The following is a 17680-nucleotide window of genomic DNA, read 5'->3' as shown; positions in this document are numbered from 1 at the left end:
GGAAGACAAAAACTTTGAACATTAAAAGATGGTACAGTGGATCTGAAAGTGTGCCCTATCTATCTATCTGTCTGTGGTAAATATTATAGACAGGAAGGCAGGTGGAGAAAAACAACCAAAAAAATGGTTTCCCTCTCCTGTGTTCAGCACATTGCTCATGATCTTCTCTGGAGCAGAAATAACTTCCTCATATGTCCCACTAGTGTTTTTGTAAAAGTAAAGGCATGACCCTCAGCTGGTAGAAATGATTAAAGCTCTTGTTCATTTGTTCCTCTTGTGTCATGCTGGCTGGGGTTAAAGAGCTGCAGGGGAGAATTGGCCCTCCAGTGCTCCTCAGCGAGGAAGGAAGCATCAGACGTAGCAGGAACCTTTCAAATGTGCTTTCTTTGGCAAGGTGTTCATGATACTCACTAGAAGGGTAACCACCAATTATACAGAAAGCACCCCTGGGACCAGGAGCCGGGCTAAGGTGACATAAAACCAAAGGCTGTGTCCAGCCATCAGACCAGAGGCTCCCCATCTCTGAAGCAGTAACACCTGAAAATCAGAGAGGAAAATTATTTAATCCAGACCTTGAATGCCTCCCTGCTACGTACAGAGTGCAATGGCTGTTCAGGAAAAAGTGTATCTTGGCCTACCAAGGTTGTTGTTGCTCTCCTGTCAGTCCACTGAAGGTTTGCAGTGGTGGTACATGGAAGTGTGTGTCAGGGGAGAAGATTTGGCTGAAGAGTAAGGCTTTTATTTCTGATGTCTTTGGTTTGGGCATAGGAAGACAGATTTTGAGAACTTTCTGGTTCAAGATTTCTTGATTTATGCAAATATGTACTAAAAAAAGCATGGTTTTTACGAGAGACACTGTCATTCCTCCCACAGTCGATTCCTGTACCTGGAGATCTTGTGCAGTGCCTTCCTCTCAGGAGGAATATATCTACAGCTTAAAGTGATACGCTTTTCTTTTAGTCTTTGCCAAGTGGTTGGCTTAGCTTTTGGGGTGAATAGTTTATTTAAGAAACTGGAGTAGGGCAGCCTGTGTATTTGCTCCAGAAGTAGCAGGTATTTAAGCACACTTTTGACCTTTGTATTTTAAAGGAATATTTTCCATCCTAGTATGAATATACAGATTTATCAGGATTTTCGCGTTTGGTTTGGTTTTGTTTTTTTCTACAACAAAATTTTGATCATTAGCTGAGGGTATTCAGAAACATTTCATTCTTCAGTCTCTTCCAATTCCCATTAGTGATGCCCAGTTACATTACAGTAACATCTGCAGGCCCTCTCTCTCGCTCTCTTTTGGGATCCCTCTAAATTATTACATAAATGTAGAAATTACAAGGAAGTAAGCCAGATATGACATCTTCTACAACTAATACTCTATATGCTTGTCCCCTCAAAATGAGAAATTATGCTCTGCAGTATAGCTGTGTTGATTCGTTGGGCAGATTGATGGGCAGACTGGAACAGAAATGCCCCAGTGCCACATCTTCAGCTGTACTCTTTGTCAGTGTTGATTACAAATGTGGGAAAAGCCTAAAATACCTGCCTTGTTCTCCTTTACATGTGACTTAGAATGTAAGGTTTTCAGTTTGTCGCTACCAAGATCGCATCTCCCATGCATGAAACATGTATGACTTCTCACAGTGTTACTTAATCTGAAATACTCCTTTTCAGCTAGCAGTTTGGCAGGGACTTTCCCAGACATGTGGTGTATCTTAGATGATTCATTGCTTTTTGCTTCTCCATTTATAGGGTTGCAAAATTCAATAAAACAGCAGTTCAGCTTTTAATCTGACTCAGTAGTTTGTGGAACAGCAGAACAACCAAGAGAGTATTTAGGGCTGTCTTTGTCTTCTGAAATTAATTGCTTGATTTTTATTATGCACTTACAGGAGTTTGTAACTGTCTTGGTGCGAGACCCCAGGATACAGAAAGAAGACTCGTGGCATTCTTACATAGACTATGAGATATTTATTCACGTAAGTATAAAAATATCAGAAGAGATTCTTTGGGCTCTTATTGCTGTTTCTGTCCAAGCCAGGATTGTCTTTGGGATATAAATGGAATTTCTGCTTCTGGGATGCTGGGGGCTATTATTCTTTTTCAACAACAGAGTTGCAGTGGAACAGGTAAGGTGGGTTTGCCAATGGCCATGTAGTAGGTCTGGCAGAGCTGGGGTTGAACCTTATGTGTTCACTTGTGCATTCCACAATGTCTTGCAACAGACGATTCTTAGCTTTACTTACCAGCTAGAAGACTGTTACAGTCAGTGATATCTTAACCATTACAGAAGAATGTTCAGGTATTCATGGGAAAACAACTTTCTCTTCAAGTAATTATCTGGTTATTTGTACTTTAAATTCTCCTCAGTTCCTTTTGCCAAGTTATTTGGTTGCTGCAATGTGGTTGTTTTCAGTGTACCTTGACATTCATATTATGCTACTTTAGTGGTCCTTGGATGTGTGAAGTAATTGCATTTGGGTTTATGGTTGTAGTCCACCGTATGTTAATGGGAGTGCACTTGTAATTATGGTGGTTTTGTGCCTTAAATCCGTCCTATATATAATTTTGTTTTGTTGATTGTTCTTTGGTGGATGACATATGGAAGGCGTTACCCTAATTCGCCAAATCTAGATCCAGGGATTTTAACTGCAGTGTAAAATAAAGGTAGTTGAGAGCAGCAGTTATATGGTTAATGTTTGGCACAAGACCGAAAGCATTTCCTTCCTTTGTGGAAGAGTTAAGCAGTTAGTGTAGGAGAGCAAGCAGTCAAATGATGACTTATTAAATGTCTGTGTGACAAGTATTTCTTTCCTGTGTGGCAATCAGAGTTGTGAAACTTTCAAGTTTGCAATGTGCTTCAAGTACTGGTTCCAAAGCAATTGCATTTTTCGTTTCTGGCAAATAGAAATTCTGTAGATTTGGCAGGGTGGGTGCTGTATTACTGTTTCACAGACATCAGTGCCTCTGAATAAAAGTGTATTAAGGCTTTCTCAGCAATTGCTAAGTTGAGGAGATGTTGTTTAGATCAAATGTGTCATAATTCAACTCCAGCCAGCAACTAAGCACCACACAGCTGCTTGCTCACATCCCCCCTGTCCCACCAGCAGGATGGAGGGAAGGGAATTGCAGGGCAGTAAAAGAGAGAAAACTTGTGGGTTGAGATAGGAACAGTTTAATAATCAAAATGTAGTAGTAACATTAATAATAACATTAAACAATAATAATAACAATACTAATAAGAAAAACAGAAAAATAAATAAAACTGTAGAAAGACAAGCGATGCAAATGAAAACATATGCTCAGCACCAAGTAACCAATGCCGTGGCAGTCCCCAGCCAACCTCCACCCTAGTTTATTTCTGAGTATGATGCCATATGGTATGGAGCATCCCTTTGGTTAGCTGGGATCAGCTGTCCCCCCTGTGTCCCCTCCCAACCCCTTGTGCACCCCCAGCCTGCTCACTGGTGGGGTGGGGTGAGGAGCAGAAAAGGCCTTGGCTGTGTGCAAGCACTGCTTGGCAGTAACAAAAACATCCCTGTGTTACCAACAGTGTTTTCAGCACAGATCCAAGACACAGCCCCAGCCACTGTGAAGAAAATTAGCTCTCCCCCAACAAACCCAGCATACAGTGTTACATGATCCAGCACTGGGCATCTCTGGAGCCGTTAAGCATCAACTCAGCTTCCTGCCACCACAGTGCCAGGGCTGTTGGAGACCAATCCCTAGGTCAGTCCTCCCACACAGACTTCTCAGTGGACTCAAAGTATTGTGTCTGCCTGTATTTTAGGGCAGCTGAGTTCCCCTTCTACCCAGCTCTTAGAGCATTTATCTTTTTAAACTGTGTGGTATCCTGGGTGCTCCTCTATTCCAGAAGGCTGTCATCTTTGTGCTCTCTACAGGCTGCATCTTGTGGCTGGCTGGAGTTATGGCTCCTGGCAGGCAGGGAGGGTAGGGTGGGCTGGACTGCAGGCAGTTTTCTAATGGAGTCCTGTCTGGTATGTGGCATTTCATCTAAATGCATGCTCCATGGGAAAATTTGGCAAAAGTATTTAATTTCCACATATTGTTTCTCTTTTGATGAATTGTCATTTTCCTAGTGAACAGATAGTGTTCTGTGGGAAAATTTCCAAATGCTGATACTTGGAGAGCAGTCGCATTGGTTTCTTTGATTTGATTTAAGTGGGACTGCGCACAGGAAAAACTCTGTGTAGCTGTTTGCAGGATGGTAACTAGAATAGCTAAAGATGATCCTTTCCCCCTGCAAAGATTGATGTTATCTACTGAAACCTTTTTTTGAGGTCTGTTTTTCCTGTTACTGTAAATTGCACTGTAATCCAAATCTCTTGCTTTTAAAAAGAAAGCAATGAAAAATGTTTCCCTGAGAAGCAGTAGCAGCTGTCACCAGTCCTGTCTGAGGTAAAGCACCATCCTTAACATGAATTGAATTAATGTCAAGCTTTCCATTGGTGTCTCAGGCATCAGTATAACATCTTGGATGTGTTTTTAATACCATGCCTGCGCTTCAGCTTAAGCTGATTTGCAAAATAATTGTGTTTTATTTCCCAACAGACAAACAGTATATGCTTTACAAGGAAAACATCCTGTGTTAGACGACGCTTTCGAGAATTTGTTTGGCTCCGGCAGAGGCTTCAGAGCAATGCAGTGCTTATGTGAGCAACTTTATATATGGCTATTTAATAATCTGTCAGTCATGAAGGGAAGGATTGTTTCATCTTAATCCGGAGAACTACAGAAATCAGATCTGGAAAGTATCCTGTGTTTCTTACTAGCACAACTTTATTCTGTACAATGCATTTTATGTGCTTTAGACCCAGAAGAATGTGGTTTGTACTGATAGCCTTTGCTTGGTGAGCCCCCCTCTAATTTGTAAGACTTGGTCTGTATTTTCTTTTGCTATGCAGAGGTAGAAGAAATAACAATCTAGTGTAGGTGCTCGTACCTCCTCTTTGTTCTTCTTTAGTTTGCTTAGGTCTTGCAAGCACCATAAGACACCCAGCCAGACATGGATGCAGGCTTAACAACTGGACCAGAAAAATCAGATTAATTTATTTTCCCTTTTGAGGTGTGTGAGAAGCCCTTCAGTTTCTCAGCTCTGTGTTCCCAAATTGATTTCAAGAGCTTCTGGAACATGACCCATGATTTTCACATGCTTGGGGTTGGCATTTGCTTACTGCATTTTTCTCTGCTGTTTCACATTTGGTTTTAACTGTGTATTTTTTTCCTGTTTATAAAGACAGCTACCTGAACTGCCATCTAAAAATCCCTTTTTCAATATGAACAATCCTCATCACGTGGACCATCGCCGTCAGGGTCTGCAAGAATTCCTGGAAAAGTGAGTACAGCCTATCGTAGAGATGTTGGGATTTTTATGAGGTCATCAATTCCTGGTTTAAAATAGCTCATCTCTGGTACTTGAGAGCCACCGTGTGGTCATCTGTACGTGCTACACGTTTAGCTATATTTCTTACTTGCGCTGTCATAATTCATACACGTGACTTCAGCTCTATTGGTTATAAGGAGACTTCAGCTGGGGCTTTTCCATTGTGTTTCATTGCACTGATTATAGATAATACGTTTAGATTTAAATCACGTTGCAATTGCATACTAAGGTTGGGAGATCTTTCACTGTGATGCTATTTCTAGCTTTCAATAATGAGCTAGATGCTCTTGTACAAAGAAGAAAGCCCCCCCCCCCCCCCTTTATTTTAATGGAAAATCAGTGTCTTTGTGGGCTAAACTTCTGTGAGCCTGGGAAAATTCTCTAGTGAGATCTCCTAACACAGAGCTTTCCTATAATGCAAATTACTTTGTTTACTAGTCCCACTAACATAAGCAAGCTCTAGCAGCTGTGACCATTTTCAGTGTAGATGCAATCTGTGTAAAATCGTTCATCAGGCTTAGCTAGAGTCTGACCTGCATTACAAGGGAGTACTGTATGAGTTTCAGTACTGCATCCCTGAGTCCCACTGCTGTGACCACTTCACCTTCTGTAGTGGCTGAGCCCCTTTTGGTGTAATTTTCTGCTTTTTTTCTGCCTTTCTTGTAGTGCCCTGGCACTGCTGGTGTGAGAACAGGCTGCTCACAGCTGCTGGGGCAGGAGCTGTGTGTACCTCTGCTGGCTGTTGTTAGCTGCTGCTCGGGGTAAGGGCATGGTGAAACACTGCAAGTAGAGGCTATTCATCTTTCCAGTCAATGTATTATAAGCCTCCCCTAAGAGACAACAAATCATTGGTCCTGAGGTATATTTGTTAGGCTTAGCAGCTGAAGGCAGGGACAGCTAACTGCTGCAGGAATAATATTCTGTATGCAGTTATATAGGATCTATGGCCAAAAGGTCAGCCAATAAATATTGGCTGAAGGCATGTGAGACAGGGAAGAGAAAGCAGAAAAGGATTAGAGTATTTTTGCACCTCAGGAAAGAGAAGCAGTGAAATGGAAGGGCTGTGCTCCTAGAAGCATGTCAGTGATAATGAAGAGTGTGGTAGCTTAGGTTTCTGAGTCTGAGCAGTTCTATCTTAGCTGTGCTGCCCCATGGAGTAGTGCATTTCAAAAAAATGCTCTCATTTTAAAATGGCAAAGAGGCCATTCTGGTAGCAAGATATGGTATATCAGCATCAGAAATGTTTACAAACACTGTCTGCACTTCAAAAGGCAAAACAGAAAGGTAGATTATCTTAAAACACATCCTCATGCTCCAGTCTTGTGGATGACTGTAGCTTAAATGGGTACTGACAGTAGACAAGGACAGAATGTGGAGTATTTCACCATGCTGCTGTTAGTCCAGAAGTGGGAAAAGAGGGAACTCAGTTGTAAGGTAATGATTTAAATGTTTGAACTTGAGTGCTAGAAGAGTGTCAGCTTTCTCTCAGCCCTGGGGAGTAGTTGGAGGGAATTTTCAGGGCTTGCGTTGAGATGTATTGGCCTGGCAGCTTATGTGCTGTACCATTGCCCTCTGCTGGCTGGCCCCGCTGTGCTGCTGCTCACAGAAGGCACCTTCCTATTGGCTCAGCGACACTGCCATGATGCTTCCCCCCCATTTTATGACTCTGAGCCAAAGGTTATGATTTTTTTTCTCTGAAATTGAACATGTGGAACTCCCTAACAAGAATGAATGTATAATAAATATATATACACCTGTGTATAATATACAGGTATAATATACATATGTGTGTAAATATACACATGTATTCTGTATATATGTAAGTTTTATATGTACAATATGCATATGTTACATATATATTGTGTATAATATAAGCACTTGAGTTTACTGAAGCTCTGGGTCTGGATGCTACACATTCTGTGGGGTGGCAATGCCAGATGCAGCAGGACCTTTCTGATACATTAGAGAGGAGGCATAACCGAAAACTGCAAAGCTGAGAGCTCCATTCAGCCCAGCAATGACAGCAGTCACTGTGCACAAGCTCACAGTCCTACTGGTGTTTCTTTGTGGCAGTGGGAAGAAATGGGATTCAAGTCTGCATGGACCTGTCTTGGGAGAGGTTTGCAGGTAACATTTTTAAATGCCCACCTGTGATGCAGGAATCCCAGGTGTTATCAGCATCCAAGACATCTCTGAAGAGGGGATTTAGATCTTACAGCATCTTGGTTTGTGCCCTGTGCCTGCTGCTGTATGACCAGATTGCTGTAGTGCCTGCCTGTGCAGGAGCCGCATGCCTGAGAAGCAAGGATTGAGCAGCTGGAGGCTCTCTAGTGCTCAGCTTCTGGCCCTGGGAACACTTCCATATTGCCTATATGTGGATGGCTACAGAGTTCTCTTGTCCTTCCTCACTTCCCACTCCAGGGTGAGTTAGCACAGGGCATAGTGCACACTTAGAGCCTTTGTGAAGCCTCTCCATGCTGAGCACAGTAGCGTAAGAATTAGGCCAACAGCTGGGAAGTTAAGCACTAGACTTTGGTGAAATCTGGGAACAGGTGTCCCATTTTGATTTGGTTTTACTGCACAAATGCAGGGTAAGATCTACTTGTCTTACAGGTTATTATCTCTGAGTGATGAAGAGCTGTAAAGCTCACTTCTTGTCTGGGCATAATTTAATATTTCAAGAGGCCATTTGCATTAACGGAAGTCAGCTCTAGCCCCTTTTCAATTATGAATTACTTTGTAAGAATAAGGAAAATTATGTGTTTTTCCTGCTAAGTATCCTTGTCCTTTGGGGATGCCTGTAAATTTACAGGAAAAGTTTATTCTTAAACTAGAGGTCAAAATTAAAACAGTGTGTTATAATTTTAGCTTTTGGAAGATCCTCTTTGCTTTCATCCCTTTGTAGATGTGTATGTCTAACTTTGGGATTTAGATTGCCTTCACAGAAGACCATTTGGGTTTGCTCATGAGAAAACTAATTAACAAAGCCATTTTGAATGAAGTTGAGTTCAATTGATGACTTTTTTTTTTATATATCTTTAATATAGTTGGATCCCAAAAATTTATGTGATTTAGGGAGAAGGATTACTCTTCAATTACTTTTCAGATATGCAGTTTATGATGGAGTGAAAGACATACTAAGAGTTTTGAGAAAGGAAACGCTTGGATCCACCGGGGATAGAGGGCATCCACAGTGTTGCTGCTCCAGAGGGCCATGCATTGGGCTTGCTGGGTGCTGGAGTGAGCAAGCCACCCAAAGTTCATCTGCCTAAGGCAGAGCCATTTTCTGAAGGTGTCTGGTGTTTTGCCCCTTTGTTCCCACCTCCTTGCCTTTCCCACTGCAGTCCCACAAGCAGCAGCTGGTGCAGGGTCAGAGGTCTCTTCTGGAGGTGTCTCCACTGGGTGCTGTCTCGGGGATGTGGAAACTGGGAGACTGGCTCCAAAAGGGATGGATGCCAGCTTGCCCCTGCCAGGGGCTCAGGCAGGAGCATCAGCAGTTGTAGGGCAGGTGGAACCACCTTGGGCAAGTGGCCAAGGAGTGGCAGGTTGGCTCTCTCCAGTGGAGCCTTGCTGGTATTTCCTATCTGGTGAGGGAATAATGTGCAGCAGGCACGTGTCGCTTAATCATCTCCTAACCGCACGCATTATCACATACCCAACAGTTGCTTCACAGTTGCTTGATATCAGTAACATTTCCTCCCTTATAAAAAGTGAAGGAGGAAACAGTCAGCTTTTTTAAAGAGGAAACTGGGGCTTTGTTTGGTGTGGGCTGGGGCTGAGGGACTGGATGCTCAATAGAGGGCACCACAGCACAGGCTGTCATCCCCCGCCTCTCAGCTCCTTGGGTTTTTCCCTTGCTCTCGTGATCTGATGTAAACGGGCAGAGTAAATTTGTCGAAAACAAAATCGGAGTGTTAACCTTCCACACACATTCAAGTGTGCATCTGTCATTGTATTAGGTTACAGTAGATACAGGAAATCTTTAGTTAGGATTAAGTTGTACTGCTCAGCCATATGTTGTTTTCCTCCAGCAGAACAGTGTATAATATACCTAATAAAATCATGTTGAAGAAAACCAGATTTTGGACTTTGTCCAAATAAGAAAAAACACGTTTTGTCTTTTGTAAATATTTTTGCCATAACACAGGAAAAGAGAAATATTCCTCATATAGTATCCAGCATTTCCTCAAAAATGACATTATTTCTTCTGGTTGTGAAGTGATGATTTTCAGCCTTGCTTCTTTAAAGGTCTAGAGATCACAAGCATTTACTGAAAGCTTACAAACAAGGATTCACGTGGCTGTGAATAAAAAATTATTATCTCTAATTCTAATGTAGAGCCTTATCCTGCAGCCCCCTTAATCACATAAGTAGTCATTGTGCATGTGAGCAATCTGGCCAAGAGGAGTGAGATCTCTGACAAGTAATGACTACTGATGGGATCAAGACTTGCAGGGTTTAGCCTTTCCTTCTTCTTCCAGGCGTGCATAGAAGGTCTGTTGTTCTCTTAAATGTGCTCAGTCAGTTTATAGGAATTATTACCGTGAGCCGTGACTCTTCCATTAGCGCAGTGGCAGCGAGTGCTGATTTACATCACTGTAACCACAGCCCTGCCTGGCACTGGCTGCAGTGAAAGTGTTGCAGAAGCACTGGGAGTGCTGCCGGTTGTGTCGAGACTGCGCACGCGTCCAGTCTCTGCGAAGACATCAGAGTAGTAATGTTGTGACACTCCTCCCTTCCTCTTGCCTTTTTCATTTGTAAGTGGTGGTTTGTAATTTTTATTTTTAAGTCCTTGAAGCCAGGTCTACTTTTTAAATGTAGAACCCTTCACACAGTGAGACCCCAGGACAGTGAAAGCCCCAGAGAGCAACTGCTATACCAGCACTTAATACTACTAGTACCATCTGGTGACAAATGTATGGGTATTCCCTTGAAGAAAGAGTATTTTGAACAGGAAAGCATAACACCTATGGGTAGTGCAGAATTTATTTTTCAGTTTGATTGCTTGAAGCATGCAATTAAAAAGCAGTCTAACCTGTTCGTTCAGAGGGGGCAGGAAAAGCAGGAGTTATTTTTTAATTAAGAGAAAACAAATTCTTCAAGGGTATGGCCAGGTAAAAGGTGTTTGTATATTTGATTTCAGAATGGTTTTAAATGACTTGCAAAATGCACTGAGTGTTTGGTCTCAATGTGAACACATAGTGAACACACACACACAATATATGAGTATATGAGTGTGGGTATGATTAGCTTTATGAACATCTTTCCATTTCTGCACCTTGGTTTCTCTTCACTCCCTTCACCTCCAGATGGCAGTACGAAGCAGAAAAGAAAATTACTGTGAAATAATGAGTCCAATGTAAAGTAAAATTGGAAATTGAATTATAGCTGCACAAAAAGGACAGTAGCCTTGAGGTCCTGATCAGTCTGTACTCTTATCACTTTTGTTTGCTGTTCCATGTGTTAGGTTACTGCCGAGTTAATAACAGTGCTTTAGCAGTTCAAGGCTTAGCAGAATTGTACTGGACATGAAATAAAGCTAAAATGAATTTGTGTCCAATATCATTGACATTAGTGCTCATTACTTCTCTGGTGTAATGCCTCAAACCATCTAAAATCAATTTTAAAGATTACCCGTTATTTTATAAAGAAAATAAAATACATTTCAAACAGCAACAGAGCTGTAAGTGTAGTGTAATCTCATGAACAGTTAGTTACTCGTGTTTTCACTGGTTGGCAGGAAACTTTTGAAGGTTCAGCAAGAGGAAAATTTGTGAAACTAAATGCCATTCACAGAATTTAATGACTTGGCTTTTTGCTGTGTTACTTGGCATTAGACACGCAAATATTAGAACTGCAGGAATGTGCATCCCCTCATTGTGCCTGGAAAAACTGGAAAAAACTGTAACTGTAGTTACTCTACAGGAAACTCCAGCACATTATTTTTCTTTTTGTTTTTCTTTTCTTTTTTTTTTTTTTTTTTCTTTTTAAGAGAAGTAGGAGGAGAATATTTACTCCCCAATTGCATAAACTATAAAAGCGGATTTATTGTCTGGAATGATACTTCTACTTTTTGTTGCAATGTTTGTCTTTGTTTGGAACGTGGGTGTATCAAGAGTCAAGGCTGAAATCCTCTTTTAGTGGCTGCTGAATGATGGCTTTTCGAACTGTAATCATGAAGCTGTTGCTGTCAAGGTGTGTGGACCTGTAAATTCTGTTTTGAATCATTTTTACACAGTCTTTGCTGGCCTTTAGACTACAAAGAACTTCTCCTGTCTATTAATACATTACACCATTGATTTTACAGATGTCTATTTGCTATTAAAACTGCGAGAATTTGGACTGCATTAAAAAGGCTTTCTTTAGGTATGAAAGTGTGCTTATTTCGAACTTCAGCAGAATCTGGTCTTTCTGAGACTCAATTTCACCTGCACCTGGTAGATCATTAGGGTTGTTGGAGACATTTCCTCATTGGAAGGTGTCGGAGTTGGAGTTTAGTGGTTGAGACTGTGTGTGTGTTCACCTAGGCAAGTGAAATGGGCACGCACACAAGTATCTCGTGGTTTCATGTGGAGATCTCTTACTACTTGTTTTAATTTGTCAGATTTTTATAGGCTTGAATGAAGCCAGAAATCCTTTTGTGTGTTTATTAAATGTTATTGTAATGTTGGCTGCTTTAGAGAACAGTTTTCAGAACGTATTTGTGTTTAAAACATTACAGTCCAAACACACCATTAATCTTATTCAAGAGAAGGAACTAATCAGTTACACTTTTCATTTTAGTCAGAGTACCTTTAAAATGCAGTATTTCTTTCTGCTCTTACTAGTTCTTACATTAATGTCATCTCTTGTTTCCTGTTGCACATCAATGACTTTTTTTTGGTAAAAACTATAACCTAAATGGGTATAAATAGGTAAATATTGACTCTGAGTAGCGTTAAAGATATTTAAATAATTTTCTGTGGAGCATTCTTTGGCATGGTCATAGCTTCTGATGTCTTTATTACATGAGTAAAAAGACACAAATTTAAAAAGTTTCTTGTTAATCATTCTAGAATTTGCATAGTAAAGAATTTCTTCTTTAAAGAAATGTTGAAGAAAAGTTGCATATCTTTTCTTTAAATATAGTGATCATGATCCTCAATTCTCAGGCCTTGAAAAAGTCTCTCTACAACTTTCTGTGTTACTGGAATGTATTGTATTTTGTTTACTGTCGTGGGTTTTAAGTAAATACTCTGTGCTAAATTTATTTGGAGACTTAATTTAAAATCTATATAAACCAAATTTTAAAAGTGGTTTTTGAAAATAATAGCAGGAATTAAATAAAATTTAAGAGTCTCTGAAAACTATCTGCATGTAAATTAAAATCAGTGTTTGGTATTAACATTTTCATTCTAGCTCAAATATGTGCATATTTTTAACAGTGTAAATAATTTTGGGTAGTGTTGGCTCAGTTGTTAACAGGTATTCCAAAGTCCTGATGTTGCATGTGCATGAAGTCTGTTCTGCCTACTCACTGTCCCTCTACACACTTCTTTATTCCACCAAACAAATCGGTGACTTGTAATTTTTATAAAAGTTTGGCTATTAAAAAAAAAGACCAAATTTTTGTAAGAGTATATGCCTCCAACTGCCTAAAAATCATTAATTGATCCATGTGGTAATAGCAGATGGTTAAATGGAAGAAATGTCCTTGAAGTTATTCTAATAGCAGATGTGCCTAACTATTAGCTTCATGTTTTTACTCACCTAAAATTCCAAATAATGTAATAAGAAAGTAACACGCACCTAATCATTTTAATATGTTCATTGCCTTCTGTTACTGATTTAGGATTCATCTGAAAACTTTAAAAGCAGGACATCGTTTAGAATTTGTTCTGGGAAAACACCTTAGAATGTGTGTGTGTGTGTGTGTGTGTGTGTGCAGGTTATATATAAGCATTTGCCTTTTTTTTCTTTTTCCAGGATCCTACAAGATGCGTTACTGCTTTCAGATAGTAGGCTTCACCTCTTCTTACAGACTCAGCTAAGCCCAGAAGATATGGAGGCCTGTGTGTCTGGACAGACCAAATACTCTGTTGCTGATGCGATTCACAGTTTCGCCTCTCTGAACAGACGTTTTCCTATAGAAGATGAAGAGAGAAAAAAAGGAAAAAACGATGCAGACTCTGATTCAGAGAGGTGATTTCCGTATATCCTTACTTTCTGAGATTATATATCCATACATACACACGCACATGCTTCACTTTTTTGTTGATGTAATACTAAGATAATGAAAAAATTAATTGACTGAGATTTTATTGAGCTGTGACAGCTCATCATAGAAGTCTTCACACACACCTCCACACTGAATTAATGAATGCAGTAGAAATTCAATTATCTGCATTCTGATTATGTGAATTTCATTTAGTCAGACTTGAATTATTCGCGTTTAAATTATCTTGCTAAAAAAATATCCAACTGCACTCCAAATGGCTAATTAAAAGTCCAAATTTCCTGTCTCTCTTTGTGACTGGAGATAATTAAAGTTCTCCTCTGTTACTCAGGCTTTGAGTGTGTTGTGAAAACCAATTTCCTCCTTTTATTTTTTTTTTTTTCTCCCCCCCTCTCCCCTTTTCTGCAGTTCATCCTCCGGGCTCGGACCTAGTGATGACAGCATTTCATGTGGATGTAAAGCAAGCCCAGCTTCTGAAGAATCATGAAAAATCCTTCCTGTATTGCTATCTTAAGGACAGTACAGAGCAGTTTCTGCTTTGTTTACTGGTTACGTGTACCTCACAAACAGGGCTGTCTGGTAATGTGTACCTAAAAGACCCATCATTAATGCAACCATATGTCCTTACAAAATATTGAAAACAGACCTCGATACTATCTTTTTGGTGATTTTTTTTTTTTTTTATGTATCTTGATGCAGGTCTACATGCTACCTATTTATGTGTTTGTGACTATTAAAATCTTAGTATTGGGTAAGTCATGCTCTTCGGACATACGTGGCAGTTAAAATATTTCCGTCAGTGGGTGCACGTCTCGGATTTGAAAAATAAAGCTAACTTAATTCCTCATCTTAAAAGTTGGTATATCATATCAAACATAGTCAAAGCATCTTTTAGTAATTTGCATCAGAGAAGTTTCATCTTTAGCAGTCATTTGACATTGGTGATGAAATTACACACCCCACCAAGGTACTCACTTTTAAAGTAGCTCAGCAACATCAGCAAAACAGCATTCGTACAAACTGTATGCTGCTGACAATTTGAGATATAAATACATCTTCCTCTGGTCCTTCTGTAATGTTTATGGAAAGACTGGTTTTATCATGCCTAAGTACTGAAGGCAAAAATTCTTGAGCATGGTTGCTTAGAAGTTTAGAAATATAAATAAAAATTACATAATTTCTAGGCTTGCTGGAGATTCTCAGCTCGCAGGGAATTATGGATACTCATTCCCAGTGCAAATCCTGGATGAGGTCCATCGAAACTAATGGCTGAATTTTGCATTGAGCTCGCTAGGGCCAGGATTTCACCAAACATCTTTAACTTTAGGCATCTATATTTGAAGATGCTGGTAGAGGTGTTTTAGTTCAGCAGCTGAAATGGGGAGTATCTCCCTCTGTGAGATTATGATAATCACACAGCTCTAACACCCTGCATGGATGTGGCCCTCTCCACTCTCTGTGAGTAACAGGAGCTGCTGATATCTTTGTGGCTGTAGTTAACACGTTGGAATATTGACTTTTTCACAAACAAAAGGCAGGCTTGAACACAACTTCTTAACCACCAACACTTATTTTGATTAAACGTCAGTTTTGCTCTTTATTGTTCACAGCAGCTGCGTAGTGTCTTGTCCCAGATTCTGTCAAAGGAATATGTTTCACTGTGGTGTTGTATTTATATTTGACATTTAACTGCTATTAAAAAGAGCTAGGGGGTCTGATCACCCTAGCAAAGCTCTCATTAACTTCAGTGCAGTAGTTACCGGCCTAGAAATGGATACACATACATGCCTTTTTTATTTTTTTTTCCTTTTTTAAGAATTCTGTGGTTACTTTCAAAGAAGGAGCATTTAAAACCTGTGAATTACAGAAACAATAGATTACTAAATAGCTAGTAAGGGGTAGCATAAACATGTGTGGGCATGCTTTTTTAAAGCATCCAGCTGGGAATGTGTAATTTTAGAAACAGGTTTTATTAGCCTGAGAATAACATCTCTTAGGTAACTACTTCAAGCCATTGTATTTTGTTGATGGTAGCACTTTGTAAGATAAATATCCATGTTTCTTTTTGCTCAGTCTTACTGCATTGCACAAATGTATCTATTCACCATCTCAGCTTGTGTGTGAGTTAGCAGCAACGCTATTTTTAATGTAAAAGTGATAACTTTTAATTAAAGCAACAAGTTATCACTAAAAGCAGCTTAAAAAATAGCTGTTATTGCCAGGGAGAGATTTGGATTACTTGATTTTTTTTTCTATTTTTTTTTTAAGATGGCACATTACAAAAAAATTTGTTTAGCAAATTTATTTAAAAGATGGGAAAGATATAAAACCAAAAACTGGAATAATGTTGAGAAGGGTATTAATGTTTTTATTTAACACAATGTAGGTTTTTCTTTTGCTTTAAAAGACTGAGCTAAACTCTTGAAGCACTTTACAGTTCTGGCTTACTAACACATCCTCAGTACCTGACAAAAATTATAGAAACATAAGGTTTGGAGAGCGTTCGTTGATGATTTTACTTTTTAATTCTAGGAGCTTATCAGTATACCAGCGAGTGTTTTCCAAATGAAGATGTTTCTGAAATAAATATCTGTTTTCTAATAGCTCTATTGTTGTTCTCTTACTTTCTTCGGCATCCTGTTAAAAAAAATGTAAGACTACTGTATCTTTCTTCTCAGCTTTGACAGAAATTTGTTCAAATATTTATCTTTTGAATGTTGTTTGTGTAGCTAGTGTTACTGGAATTTTTCTTAGTAATGGGGGAGGGAAAGTACTCCATGCTCTCTAGTGTGTCTCCTTCCTGTATCAGCTGTATATAACCACATATGAAGGCTTTAAGGCATTTTGTTTCATTGGAACATTAAATGTAACTGTTACAAGTGTAAATGCTAAAAAAAATTAATTTTAATGTCTTTTGTTACTTTAATGATTTGGTAATTTTTCAACACTTACGACATACAATTTGATCAGTTGATCGCTGCTATTTTGATTCTCATTTTTTAGTTTTGAATAATGCTGACATTTCCTGCTAGCTTCTTTTTAAAAACAGTATAATACCTAATTTATAAATTAGAAGCAGTAATCAGATTACATTATATCTAATTGCAATAATTCTGCGTTCAAAAGCTTTTCTTCATCTTCTGCTTATAACTTTATATCCTCATTTTTATGATGATTTCTTAAAAGCTTTTAAGTAATTAAATAAAACAAGTTACTACTTTCTAGCTCATGTTTAAACCTGACAGTAAAGTTTCCTTTATTTCAATATCAATATCCTAATCACTTCATGACTTATCATGTGTAATTTACTCTTCAGTTATTTTTGTAATATGTGTCTATATATATATATAAATATATGTATACATATATGTAGTGTATATATATGTGTAGATATATATACACAATGTGTATACATACACAATCTGTTGTGTTTGGGTTTTCACTTCTTTAAATTTTCTTCAAAAAACATAGCAAAGGAACTCCAGAAAGATGGTGTATTTGGAATGAAAATTGGTGTTTACATCACAGTGTATTTCTATAAGCACTGAGGAAAATTTATACTCTAAATCCCACACTGTAGAACAGTACAAACTTCGGTGTCCATGTCTTTTTTTGACAGGTGACATACTGAATTTGTTTTCCAGATGAATATTTAAATTTTATGTAATTACTATGAACTATTAAAACAAAAAGTGTTTGTGACTTGCTTTGTTATACACGGTATGGATAGGAAGAAGAAACCTTGCATGGCCCTGTGTTGTTTCCTGTAATTGCAGGACTAGGCGCAGGGCTAAGGATCGGAGGCTTTACCTTTCTTCCCTAGCTTTTGCAAGGTTGCAAAAATGTAAATGCTAATTTCCAGTCTCAGGCTGATTCTTTTCACAAAAGGCCTAAACGCTTTAGGAAAGACACAATTATTCTCCGCTTCGTGTTAAAAATGCGCTAAAACGGGTTAAGTCGCTTCTTTGCCTTCTGGAACAAAACCTCCTTAGAAATTAATTCAAGTGGCCTTGTAAAACAGAAATCGAACTGTGGCCTTTGGGCTCGCTGCTGACTTGCGGGGCGTC

At 39.1% G+C, this 17680-nt stretch overlaps 1 protein-coding gene across 1 annotated transcript in view; it reads left to right on the top strand.

The window, feature by feature from the left end:
• The window catches only part of SNX10 (sorting nexin 10), a 20471-nt gene extending 3437 nt beyond the window's left edge, over nucleotides 1–17034 (top strand). Inside the window, exons 2-6 of the mRNA XM_017731170.1 lie at nucleotides 1887–1973; nucleotides 4567–4667; nucleotides 5252–5350; nucleotides 13364–13579; nucleotides 14022–17034. Of these exons, the coding sequence (XP_017586659.1) occupies nucleotides 1887–1973; nucleotides 4567–4667; nucleotides 5252–5350; nucleotides 13364–13579; nucleotides 14022–14100 (582 nt within the window). The 3' untranslated portion in view covers nucleotides 14101–17034. The remainder of the gene's footprint in view (nucleotides 1–1886; nucleotides 1974–4566; nucleotides 4668–5251; nucleotides 5351–13363; nucleotides 13580–14021) is intronic.
• Nucleotides 17035–17680: the final 646 nt, after the last annotated feature.

The sequence above is a fragment of the Corvus brachyrhynchos genome, unplaced genomic scaffold (assembly GCF_000691975.1).
Source record: "Corvus brachyrhynchos isolate BGI_N302 unplaced genomic scaffold, ASM69197v1 scaffold84, whole genome shotgun sequence".
NCBI lineage: Eukaryota > Metazoa > Chordata > Aves > Passeriformes > Corvidae > Corvus > Corvus brachyrhynchos.
Note: the sequence above shows the minus strand (reverse complement) of the source record. Positions and strands in the feature narration are given on the sequence as shown.